The sequence below is a fragment of the Schistocerca serialis genome, unplaced genomic scaffold (assembly GCF_023864345.2).
Source record: "Schistocerca serialis cubense isolate TAMUIC-IGC-003099 unplaced genomic scaffold, iqSchSeri2.2 HiC_scaffold_1402, whole genome shotgun sequence".
NCBI lineage: Eukaryota > Metazoa > Arthropoda > Insecta > Orthoptera > Acrididae > Schistocerca > Schistocerca serialis.
Window position 1 is genome coordinate 1,710,998 of NW_026047628.1, and position 14,078 is coordinate 1,725,075.

Here is a 14,078-nt window from a genome sequence, read left to right on the forward strand (position 1 = left end):
ACACCACTGGGGACCGTCGAGGGGACACTGAATAGTGCACGGTACATCCAAACCATCATTGAACCCATCGTTCTACCATTCCTAGACCGGCAAGGGAACTTGCTGTTCCAACAGGACAATGCACGTCCGCATGTATCCCGTGCCACCCAACGTGCTCTAGAAGGTGTAAGTCAACTACCCTGGCCAGCAAGATCTCCGGATCTGTCCCCCATTGAGCATGTTTGGGACTGGATGAAGCGTCGTCTCACGCGGTCTGCACGTCCAGCACGAACGCTGGTCCAACTGAGGCGCCAGGTGGAAATGGCATGGCAAGCCGTTCCACAGGACTACATCCAGCATCTCTACGATCGTCTCCATGGGAGAATAGCAGCCTGCATTGCTGCGAAAGGTGGATATACACTGTACTAGTGCCGACATTGTGCATGCTCTGTTGCCTGTGTCTATGTGCCTGTGGTTCTGTCAATGTGATCATGTGATGTATCTGACCCCAGGAATGTGTCAATAAAGTTTCCCCTTCCTGGGACAATGAATTCACGGTGTTCTTATTTCAATTTCCAGGAGTGTATATCACAATTCACAATCTTCTTGTCTCAAAATCGATAGGAAAAAAAAGCAGTGTTAATGACAAAAACACATTTGATTCATATTTCTGGAGTATACAGTAATACAATTTCTTGACATCTTAAGCTACAGATATGGATTTTCATATTGTAACATTATCTGCTACCACACTGTAGTTCACATTGTTGCACAGTTTTTCAGAATTCTACCACATTTTAATGTTATTTCACAGTCATTACAATTTATTGTCTCCCTGCTACATCCATTATTTTATAGGCCTTGAGAGCAGCAACCAGAGAAATCCGTTTGTTTAAACTAACACTAACCTGCACTTGCTTTCTGATGTGAAGTAATGCACGAGTCTTGAGAGTACCCAATTGACTGAAACTTCTGCCACAGATATAACATTTGTGAGGTTTCATTCTAGTGTGAATTAATGTATCTGCCTTGAGATAGGCTGACTAGGCAAACGATAGAGCACAAATATCACATCTCTGACGTTTCATTCCTGTGTGAATCAATGTGTCTCTTGAGATTACCTAACAGAGCAATGGATTTGCCACAAATATCGCATTTGTTCGGTTTCTTTCCAGTGTGAATTAATTCATGTGTCTTCAGACTACCTGACAGGGCAAACGATTTGTCACAAATATCACATTTGCCAGTGTGGATTAATTTGTGTCTCTTGAGACCATCTAAACAGCAAAAGATTTGCCACAAATATCAAATTTGTGCGGTTTCATTCTAGTGTGGATTAATTCATGTGTCTTGAGACTACTTGGCACAGTACAAGATTTGCCACAAATATCACATTTGTGCAGTTTCCTTCCAGTGTGAATTAATTCATGTCTCTTGAGATTGTCTGACATAGTAAAAGATTTCCCACAAATCTCACATTTGTGAGGTTTCTCTCCAGTGTGGATTAAACTGTGTTTCTTGAGACGACGTGAGACGGCAAACGATTTGTCACAAATCTCACATTTGTGAGGTTTCTTTCCAGTGTGGATTAATTTGTGTGTCTTCAGACTAAATGACAAGGAAAACGATTTGCCACAAATATCACATTTGTGCATTTTCTTTCCAGTGTGAATTAATTCATGTCTCTTGAAATTGTCTGACATAGCAAAAGATTTCCCACAAATCTCACATTTGTGACGTTTCTTTCCAGTGTGGATTAATTCGTGTCTCTTGAGACTACCTGACACAGCAAAAGATTTGCCACAAATCTCACATTTGTGAGGTTTCTTTCCAGTGTGGATTAATTTGTGTGTCTTCAGAGTAAGTGACAGGACAAACGATTTGTCACAAATATCGCATTTGTGAGGTTTCTTGCCAGTGTGGATTAATTTGTGTCTCTTGAGACTAGATGACAGGACAAAAGATTTGTCACAAATATCGCATTTGTGAGGTTTCTTTCCATTGTGGATTAATTTGTGTGTCTTGAGACTAGATGACCGGGCAAACGATTTGTCACAAATATCGCATTTGTGAGGTTTCTTTCCAGTGTGAATTAATTCATGTCTCTTGAGCCTACCTGACACAGGAAAAGACTTACCACAAATACCGCATTTGTGGGGTCTGCTCGCAGTAAGCAGAACAGCCTGGGCACCGACATTAACAGCTGTAGATAAATTTCCATAATGATTTGTTGTCTCCATATCATGTGTCATATGTGTGTTACATATGTCATTAGAGGACCTGTTTGAAGCTTTCCAAGTTTCCTTATATGAAGATAGCTCATTGTGTTCTGTGACAGGAACTTCTGACACTCTATCTGAGAAGATACCGCTTTGATGCTTATCACTAAAGCCATATTTCTCATGATTGACAGCAGTTAAGTCTTTATAATTCTCACTCATTCTCAAATGTTTTTTCAAGCTTACATTACTGTGAAATACCTCACCACACCACTTACAAACATACAAAGGCGGCTGCATGCCATCAATGTGCATAAACACATGCATTATGAGTCTGTATTTTGAAGGAAAGCTCTGTAGACAGAAGTTACAGCTATATACATGAAATTCCTTTTCCCTCATACTGAAGTCATATATGGTGGCAACTGAGCATTCCTTATCCATAATCCCTTCTTTATGTCTACCAAACTCGCGTGGTGACTTCTCTCTGTCTATCTCCAAGTCATCCAGGACCCGTCCATGGTGACAAGTTTCTTCACATGATGTGCCACAGCTCCCACCAGTACTATGAATCAACCTGAAGAGTGAGGAGTAGAGTGATAAATATACAAAATGGGAACAATATTTAAGTGTCCATAAATTCAGGACTATAGGCCACATGTCACAATAATGCATAAGAAATTACATTTTCAATAACAGTTACTAATTTAAAATTAAAATATTCTACCAGAAGGAAAGAACTGATGAAGTAAAATTGGTTTAAAAAGAAAATAACCATAGGAGATTCAATAACGATTAATCTGAGTCACTGATTTGAATTGGGAGTTTTTAGATGAGAATTAAAATAATTCACTTTGGAGTATTACAATATTTTTAAAATATGGCGCCAGAAGTTAATAGTCTACACCAGTTTATTAAATGTATCAAAAAATGTTTGTTAGATGTTTAATTCAGAATTCTTATGTTCAAGGTATTTCAGATTTAATTAAAAGTAATAATGAGAAATAATTTTTAATGCCCTCTTCCATCATAACAGCTCCGGAAGTGCCTTATCTTTGTTTTGGAAACACTTCCACTTTTGGAAATGAGAAATCTTTCACCTAGTAAAACAGAATTTTTTTTTGTTTGATTCCCATTGAGTCAAGAACTAGTGAAAGGTCCAATATTTTTATTGGGTATCTACTATGGTTGTCTATCATCTAGATAAAAACTGTTCATGAACAAGTATCAATATCACATCATTTAAGGTAAAAAAATTTGCATACTGATGAATGAATTTGAATGTTACACTTACAGATGGTTTCAATCCAAGACTGTGTTTTTGGTACTGCAACTTATATGGAGCCTTAAGCAAATGGAAATATTGCCTGGAAAGTTGGAAGTGAGTGTAATTTTTCCAGTACATTTGCAGCGATCTTTTTTTTTAAAAAAACTTTTACCTCTTTCCAGCATGTGGTCACCTCGCATTGCAGAACACCATTGACAGAAAGACACTTGTATAAATGGCCACATAACCCATTAGCCACAGTGCAGGAGACATCATACTGAGTGCCAGTGATAACAGCTGATGCATGAGCAACCCCCGTAGTATCTGGGTCCCATGATTACATCTGCAATTAAACCCTTTCTCACAGAACAGAAATGTGTGATGCCTTTCAGGTCCCCAGTATGTGCAGCATGTTGCATATGAAAGATTACAAAATACTGTGGGCAAGCATGCTCCAGTAATTTCCTTCTGTTCTGATTGTAACTCTTGACTTTTTTTGTGTTAGATGTATAGTTTTGTTTAGTATGGTAACTGGCAAATTTCGAGTGTTTTTAAGCTGTAACTGGCATCATACGATTTTTTTACATAACTGGTATCATGCTGTATGTCAGATTCCAGAATTTAACAAGTTTTTTTAACTGAACTAGTTACAGCATGTGTTTTCACACACATTGAAGTGAAGTAACTGAATATTGATAATGAAGAAAATCGAAGAATTATCCAAGTCACGTTTCAAATAAATACTTTTCTATGATTCTCAAAGCACTGGAAATAAAAGTTACAATTAAAATTTGTATGGTATGCCAGACTTTGATTAACAATCAAGGACGAGGAACAGAATTTCTGGAAAACTTCAATGAGAAATCAATTTTGATGTTAATTACTTATAAAGTATTTTAGACATCTCCATGTAAGCATTGTATAGATACTGGGTACTAGTGTGTGTCATATCCTTATCGTTACCCCACAACAATTTTCGTGACAGGTGCATCTGTAAGCTATTCATGCTGTGATGGTGAAAGTGAACAAGTATATTATCAACAAAAATATTACAGCCTGGACAGTAACACTGCTGATGGTTTACACTACATTTGTTAAAAGTTTTGACACTGTATCTGTTACCTCTACTGTATACCTTCCTTTGTTATCTCGAGTCTCAAACCAGAGATCTGCCATTATGAAGAAAACCAGTTTCTTACAGTACCATGAAAAGTATTACATCTGGTTCCCCTAGTAAGGAAATTTTATCAATGTAAGCTTTTATCTCAGAGACATCAACAACAAGCACAAAAGTTATGTTCTTCTGAATATTTTCATAGTGTCAAAATTTTGTTTCATCACTGTTGAATCTCATCTAAAATACCTTGAGGGAAATGTACACCTGATTCCTTGTTCAATGTCTCAATTCCTACCCAGCACATTACCCCTAAGTCACAGGCCAGGAACCTGCAAAGCAATATTGCATTGCCTTGTGCACACATTGCTTGGGTTGTGCATTTCTCCATTTGGAAGAGTTTCCCCTACCATAAAATCAGGAATCATGGTGATAAGACTATGTCCCCTGCTATCATCATAATCATCATCAGCAGCATCATCCAGTCCGTCATGAAGTTGTATCACCAATTTCTATCATGTTATGTTAACACGTTCGCTGCGGCTGACGCTTATAAGCGTTTCCGCGATCAACACGCCAGAGCGGCTGACGCTCATAAGCGTTGCCGCGATCAGCAAGCCAGTGCGGGTAACACTTATAAGCGGTGCGCTCGCTAGCTGAGTTCTCACTAGGGGAGGTCGCCAACTGGGACACGCCGATTTCGTCCGAATTGTTTCTAGAAAGAGGTGGGACTCCACATAACGTGCCCGAAATATTTCGCCTGAGTTGGCCATAGGAAAGGAGAACATGCTCTCGAAAGTTGTTCCGATAGCACTATAGGAGGCTATACCCTATTTAGCGCTCTGTTCGTCGTTATTGGCGTAGAGTAATGGTCAAGCGCATTGCTCACGAAACAGGCGACTTGGGATCAATCCCAGGTCCGTCCTGATTTTTTTTTCTCATTTTTATTTTACTTCGTATCTTCAGAGTGTTCGGTTATTTACGGTAGATGTATATTTCTATCGTCAAGTCAAAAATCTAATTAAAAGATTACGAAGTGCCCCTGAATAACTCCAACAACAGCGAGAGGTATCATCAAGAGAAGATGCAATTAAAATACATTCGACCGTGCTGCATCAATTCAGTGCTCTTGTGGACACCCCTATGATCTAGTACGCTTGGTTTGCATCCAAACTATTAGAGGAAACACCTTAGTTTTAAAACTTGAATTAAGTGTGCTTTCCAATGAAGCATGTTGCAGAGAAATGTAACTGCTCAAACAATGCCTTCATAAAATGTGCCTAGAGTGAAACATATATGTTTCACATGTTTCTATGATATGTCACCATAAAAATGGCAAAACTTCTACTGTCGTAATGAATAAAAAGTAGCGCACGTAATCACAAGAATCTTTAAAATCTTTATTTTCATTAAAACTTTCGCCTAGTTATATAAATATACTACTTGAATGTATTTAAATTCTACGGTAAATAGTTGCAAAATCTGACGAAACCAAGGAAAATAAGAATGAAAACAATTGAAAAAAATTAGGAAGCACCTGGGATTGATTCCAGGTCGACTGTTTCGTGAGCAATGCGCTTGACCATTACGCTACGCCGTCAACATGTTCGCTGCGGCTGACGCATATAAGCGGCGCGTTCACTAGCAGAGTTCTCAGTTTAGTTTGTTCGGCTGTGCACTCGTGTTAGTTCAAGTAACCAACGACATATCACGTAACGTGTTCCTGTCTGCAGTTGTGTGTTTTCGTTTTTTGTCGTCTGTGTTGTGCATTGTTTGCAATGGCGGCGAATGAACCGACACCGGGGCCTTCGAACGCGGAAAAGTGTAGGAAGAGTGACCAATATACTGACCATGAGTTACTACGTGTGTTAGAAGATAGTGATGTAGAGTTCAGAGAGGACGAACCAGATGAGGGTGACTGGCATTTGGAGACTGCAGAAACAGACCACAGTGATGACAGTGTGGAAGCAGAACTGTCCAGTATGTTTCGTGACAGTTCGGAATCGGACGATACGGGCGACGATGATGAGGAAATCGCCGACGATAAAGAACCAGCGCTCGCAGAGGTAAGCAAACCAGGTGTTACGTGGCATGAAGAACCACATGGGATGCAGTATCACCCGTTTACGAAAGCAGAATGTTTGCTGATGAAGCCTGCTGGCAATACGCCAATGGATTTCTTTAGGCTACTGGTTACAGATGACATACTGCAGCTCATAGTTGACGAAACAAATGATAACGCACGGAATATATTTGCGAGCGCAAATACACAAGAGGGCTCTAGAATTAGTAATTGGAAACCCGTAAGTATAGAAGAAATACTTGTCTTCCTGGGGATTTCATTACATATGGGTAATGTCAAATGTGCCCGACTACAAGACTACTGGAAGAGGGATCCGCTGTTCGAAAATAAAGGAATAACGATGAGTATGAGCAGAGACAGATATTTGCTTATCTTACGCGCATTGCATTTTGCAAAAAATCCAGAGTCAGGCGAACCGAAACCAAATGATCGACTGTATAAGATACGCCCTATATTGAATTATTTCAACAACAAAATGTGTAATGTGTATTATCCAGGTAGGGATCTCTCTTTAGATGAATCAATGATTCTTTGGAGGGGACGATTGTCATTTAGACAATACATAAAAAACAAAAGAAATAAGTATGGCATCAAATTGTACATGCTAAATAACCCAGACGGCTTCATCAATAAATGCGCTGTGTACACGGGGATGCGTGGTGATATGGGGGGAAAAGGGCATGCTGAAAAGATAGTATTGCATTTGTTAGAAGAGAAGGTGAATGTTGGCCATCACATTTACATGGACAATTTTTACAACAGCTTTGCCTTAGCTAAAACCCTGTTGAATGCAAAAACACATTGCACCGGGACACTAAGGGTAAATAGGAAAAATACCCCTAAAGACGTGGTATGCGCCAAGCTGGGGAAAGGGGACACCATAGCACGATATTCGGACGGGGTAATGATCGGCAAATGGAAGGATAGACGAGAGGTCTCCTATATTTCCACAGAATACCCCAATACAATGGAACGTGTGCAGAATGCACGCCAGCAAATAGTCGCGAAACCACTGCCAATTATCAGATATAATAGTTGTATGTCTGGGACCGATAGGCAGGACCAGATGTTGTCTTATTATTTATGTGAACGAAAGACAATCCGCTGGCCAAAGAAACTATTCTTCCATGTAGTTGACATGCTAATGTTCAATGCACATTACCTATATAATAAATACTCAGGGCATAATATGACTTTGTATGATAATAGAATACAAATAATAAAGGGACTACTTCCACCAATGGACGTTACAAAAGGTGTGCGTAACAAATGTAAAGACACACATGTTGTGCAAAAGCGGGACGCAACGGAAGGGACGAAGCAAGTTATGCGGAAGCGATGTAAAACGTGCGCGGCACGGGGCAAGCGTACGGATACACCATACGTGTGTATAACGTGTCCAAACCAACCTGGATTCTGTTTGAACTGCTGCACAATTACACATCCATAATGTAATGGGACGTCGTATCTACAGAGGAAGATCTGTTTGTGTTTGATTTGTAAAGTGTTTGTTTTATTTGATAGCCATGTAAATATAGTTACATTGGTTGCTCAGAATATGATGTTTCTGTACAGTACCGTATGTGGACTTATTTGTGGTTTGCTATAAAAACATCACCTCTACACCTTGAAAACTTATTTGTTACTAGCTGCAGTGCCCGGCGTTGCCCGGGTGTGTATTCATTCCTGTCTTATTTTAGTCCATCTGCTTCTTCTCTCTCTGTCCGTCGCCTCCTGTTCTATCGCTATCTATTTTCCATTCATCTCAGTTCCGTTTTCACACAGGTCAATCTTCATGACATAATATTTCCTGTACTATGTGTCCCACAAGAATATAATTTTCCATGTTCCCCGGGAAGAATATTAGGAAACTGCAAAATGAGGTGCGAATGGAGTTGGTATTACAGACGTAATACATTACAACCACATGCATAGTGGGACGGATTTTCGTGCGTTTCACAGTTTTGACGTCATATCTCCTGTACTACGTGTCATACTATGATATAATTTCAAAGCTACATTTAGTGGTATATATGCATATCCTCTGCAAAATTCTTCGCGAATAGCTTTAGTAGTAATGACATAATAAATAGAAATCACAAACCTGATGTTGCGGTTATTCAAGAACAGAATTGTTTATGACGTCATATCTCCTGAACTACATATCGTAAGTAGTTTTTGCTACCATAGCAAATGATTCATTACCTTAGAGAAGATTTGTACCAAATTTGATTGAAATCGGTGTACTAGTTTAGGAGCAGATGTGGAATATCGTCACATGATGCGGCCGTTTTTGACGAATTACATTGTTCATGACGTCATATCTCCTGACGTATGTGTCGTATGTGGTTCTTACCCCTACAGTGATAGTTTTCCGATAATAGGAATATGTGTACCACGTTTCGTTGAAATCGGTCCAGTAGGAGGAGATGTGGAACATACATACATACACATACAGTCATTTTTATAATATGTATATATTTGTGATTGGGTTTCCATAGCACCACATTGCAGACGAGTCCTGTTTCTTTTTCTTCGTTTTATAAATCTTTTGGTGTTTTCCGACTAATTCTTTTTCAATGGAGTGGATTTGTCACTTGTGTGAATTGCATTTTCTGTCCAGTTAGCAATACAATAAATAAATAAGGGGCTTTGTTAGAATTGTTTGCAATAAATGCATGTAACGCTTATAAGCGACAGACAGCAGGCAGCATTTATCACATGATCGGCATGCAGCTAAAGTGTACTTGTATTTCTATATCTAGCACCTCTTCCGCAGACGTTATATTCGTTGCCAATATTACGTTCGTGCACAACATGAATTTGTCGCAAAACTAGACATTAGTCTTGCGATCAAAATTTAGGCGTGTTCATAATTTGTATTCAGCCAGGTATGGATTACGAAATATAAATTCCAGCAGTATCTTATTATAACTTGAAACTGCTGACTTCCCTTGCAGAACAAAGTTTTATTCATCCATAAGAATTATGAAAAGATACAGTGGCGAGCTAAGTCGGTAACTATGTAAAGTTATTTCCTCGAAATAAAAATCATAGAAGGCCGTGCGGCTGCAAAGAGAAGTGATTGCAGCGCTCCTGGCAGCTAGCCCCGAACTGTTTTGACTGAGTGGAACGCTGCGCCTCTGGTAGCCAGCGTACGAACTCCAAACGAATCAGCTGGCGGCATCTAGTTTATTCGCCACAAACTTACAGGTTTCGCAGGGCTATGATTTCAGCTCTCAGCGCACGTGCGCTTACAAGCGTCCGACTCGCGCGTTAGCGGCTCGCACTGGCGACCGCAGCGAACGTGTTAATGAATACCACTGCCATCCAAAACTTCATAAATCATTTATCCAAAATATACATTGAAATATGGTTCACTTACTGTCAAAACTTGGGTAGAATAATAGGTCTGTTCACGCTGGTTTCAATGGTCAGAAGGACATGGCATACACTGCATCTTGTACAAGATACTGACAGAAGTCACCGAAAGTATTATGCTGCAATAAATACAAACTGTTGATAGAAACCCCTGCTAAGTAGCCAAAATAGAACGAGCATGGTATCTCTTCAAGAATTTACTGAGGGTCAAATTGTCTGAGTAGCACCCTGCTTTCATAACAAGATGTTGATCCTAGACCTTCCAAGTGGTTATAATAAAACTGACTGTGTTCCAGGTGCTGCAGTGGGGGCGCTCTATTTTGCAGAATGCTGTAACATTGTTGGATGTTCCAGAATGAGATTTTCACTCTGCAGCGGAGTGTGCACTAGTCCAGAGTTCGAGTCTCGGTCGGGCACACAGTTTTAATCTGCCAGGAAGTTTCACTGAAGGATGTTCATTAACTGGTGTCCTCACTGAGTACCCTGAAAAATAATTTCTCACTTTCTGCCACCAGGTGAAAATATGGCGCTACAAGCTGTCAGAATGAGGTGACAAGTCAAGAAAAAGGGAAGAAACGATGAGTAAAATGATAACAATGGTTCTGTTACATTTATTAGGATATGGTAAGAAGTTGCATGTTCAAAATGGTATACTGACCCAGCAACATGCTGTATCTGTAACATGACATGGTTACAGTTGCTTACAGCATATCCAGTGTAATCAGATTGATTGTCGTCATACGATATCCTTCTGATCAGGATTAGTCTGGATATATCCCTGATAAATCTTTCAAATATCTCAATACCCACTTGTCACATTAATTTAGGTAGAGGGCTCTCGAAGACCACACATTTTGAAATTGCCTAGATATAATGCAATTGATACCAAAGGCTTTGCAATACCTATCTTTCACATGACAAGTGAATTATCATGTAACACCATCTCACATCAAAATAATGGTGCAGAGACTAGCGTGTTCTTGAAATGTTGAATCACGAGTTGCATAACAAGTTTCTTCTGAAGTTCACACGTCAATGTACACCTAACAGGCCCACGAGATGTCATCTCGAAGGAACACTGACTGAGAATGAAGGCGCTTGTGAAACTACACCACACTGTCACATAAGCTGAGTGCAGTGGATGCTCCTGCACGTTTGGGAGGACAGCTCCATATGCGGCAGTTGTGTGCATTCACAGCCCCATGCACAGTAAAATATGCCTTGTCCACCCAAAGAATATTCCCCAGCCAAAAGTCACTTACTTCCATGCATGCCAAAAATGAAGGCAAAATGAAAGTGTTGTAGCCTATCCTGGGGCTTCTTTAGCAGCTTATAGAGATACTAGTGTAAAATGTGCCACAAAATCTGTTGAACTTTTGATTTGGGGGACACACAGTCAGAGACACACTGTGTGAGTGAGTGAGAGAGAGAGAGAGAGAGAGAGAGAGAGAGAGAGAGAGAGAGAGAGAGAGAGAGAGAGAGAGAGATCCTGTTACAACTCTAGCACTTACTGCAGAAGTTGAGGCATCTGCTGCATGGTCAGCTGCAGCTAAAAGCTACTTCAACAGCTGCTGTTGGAATCTGCTGCACCACTCAATTCACCTCTTCCTTCAATTTTCTTGATCGTATTCTTTATTACATTTATTGACATGGGGTCGTTTCTCAGGCATTTATTTCAATTATATTCCTGCAATGCAGTGCTGTTCTGATAAAACAACTGTACCACCACTGCATGGCGTTTTTTCTCAATAGCCACATCATTTCATTTCATATGGAAGGCAAAAACATTAACTGGGTGTATACCCGGACAAGAAAAAAAATTCCCATATTTCCCAGTTAATAACACTTTCTAGGGTGAAAATGAACTATTTACCAGGTGGAAGTACATTTTTCAATGTTAAAAAATGATACTGTTTCCCTACAATCCTTTGAATGGTGATGAATTTGTGAACAGATATAGAACTTTCTGGCACTTTAGGAATCTCAACCTAGCAAAGAACGAAACATTTCCTCGATGCGTAGAAACATATAAACAACTTATTTTCGTATCATGAAAGTATTAACACAAATTTCACCAATTACACCACAGTACTTCCAAATCGCTAAAATCAACATTATGTTGTGGTTTTGTTGGCCAAGTATTGCTCATGTCACATGATATTGCCAGCCAGTGACAGCAGACATTAAGATCATACGAAACATGATGATGTCAGCTAATAACAACATGAATTTTAGGCCGTGCAAACACACAAACAGAAAAATTTAATGGTTTAAATTAATACACATCAGTACAACCAAAAGAAAAGCTAAGTTTTCATACATAATACTGACATTCGGAAAGTTGGTGCTGTTTTTTCCGAGAGTGTTGTTAGGCGGGACTAAGAGCACCAGCTTTAATTGCAGCAGCTGAGTATTTCTGACTGACGTGCCCTGGACACTTTGGGTTACCTAGCAGAATAATATTCTGTAGACAACTTTTGACTTTTTTCATAGTAAAGCCAGTTACATGTGAAATCGCTCAAGAACTTACTTCACAATTTTTTTTTAAAGACAACTACACTTTTTGCCAGCATTATTGCATAAACTGTAATCAATGAAAGAACAAAAATAAATATGAGAGACTAACCTCGAAACCAGGTCATTTTTGTGTGTATTACCTTCTCAAGATATATGAAAAGCAAGTGTGCCACCAAAATATAAAATTAGGGCATAAATGGCTGGTCTTCTACGCCTAAAATAATGCGCATACCTGGTCCTCAGCTTTAAGTTCTGAATGAGAATCTAATGTTCCATGGTTTAAGAAATTCATCAAAAATTCTGACACGTATCATCATCTTGCATAAAAGGAAACTTACTTTCAAAATAATGCTTCTGAATCCAGCATTCGCAATATTTCCCCGCGTCCATTAGAAAAGTAACCAGTTGTGACGTCACTCATCAAAATGGCCCAGTAATAAGACATACTGAAAGCATTTTCTTTCTACGAAGTATTGCAGAATCTTTAACATTACTGTCGGAAGATGTTTGTGTGTACACTGGTTTTGTTGTGGTGAACGCCCATTTTCTTTGCAACTATAGATTTTGGCAACATTCCCTCGTTTATGTTTTATTGCTGCACTATTATTCTGCAGTGGAGGGCTAAAGTAATTTTTTATTAGCGTATCCATACGTAGCAATCAAAATTACAAAAAATTTAATGGAAAAATAAAATAAACATTCCTGGAATTGTCAAATATCCCTGGTCCTAATCTGAACAGATCTGAGTCGCTTTTGTGTGGCCATATTAAAGAAAAGATGTACAGCAGCAATCCCAAAACCATTGCAGGCTGAAAATAGCCACTTGGGGAGTCACTGACAGCATCGAAGCTCCGACACTTTAGTGGGTCATGCAGAATTTTGCTGTCTGTTTGTGCCACATCATTGCCAATGACAGATGCGTATTAAAGATATCATAACCTAAGTCTGAATACCTGCAGTGCGTTTACATATTGAATAGAGTGTGTGAATGCCATGGTTTGCAACTAATTTACGATTTTTTTTCATGTAGTTCAATAATTGTCACCCTGTATGTTTCCTATGTGAGAGACTGGGCACTGGGCTGCACATCCTGCACTGCCATCTATATTTGAATGATTAATTTTATTACAAATGCTGGTGTGGCTTTCTGCCCAAGTTGAAAGTGAAGTTATTATTTCTTGTATCATAATGCACAAGAAGTTGAAATCACTGAATGTTCATCATTCTTCCCCCACAGAATCACTCCCTCCTTACCCCTCTCATTCTTTCATACAAACAATTTGTAGTAAAGAGAAAATTTAAGCGACTACTGATTGAAACTTTCTCCTTTTGGTGAGGTTGGTTTACTGGGCAATGCACATCATCGAAGTACATGCACATAAATATCACTTTAGAACCATTTAGTCTGTATGTCTAATCAAATATATTTCTTTGTCATTGGTCAAAATGTTTGCAGTCACTTTATTGCTTAATAGTATTAACTACTTAGGATGTTACACATTGTGTCAATGATGAATT

At 39.2% G+C, this 14,078-nt stretch overlaps 1 protein-coding gene across 3 annotated transcripts in view; it reads right to left on the reverse strand.

Annotated features, from left to right (window-relative positions):
- Positions 1-618: 618 nt before the first annotated feature.
- LOC126442754 (zinc finger protein 724-like) overlaps positions 619-14,078 on the reverse strand; it is a 119,933-nt gene continuing 106,473 nt past the window's right edge. For all 3 annotated transcript variants that reach the window (XM_050090784.1, XM_050090783.1, XM_050090782.1), the window contains one exon: positions 619-2,775. In XM_050090784.1, coding sequence (XP_049946741.1) covers positions 1,257-2,775 — 1,519 coding nt within the window. In that variant the 3' untranslated portion in view covers positions 619-1,256. The remainder of the gene's footprint in view (positions 2,776-14,078) is intronic.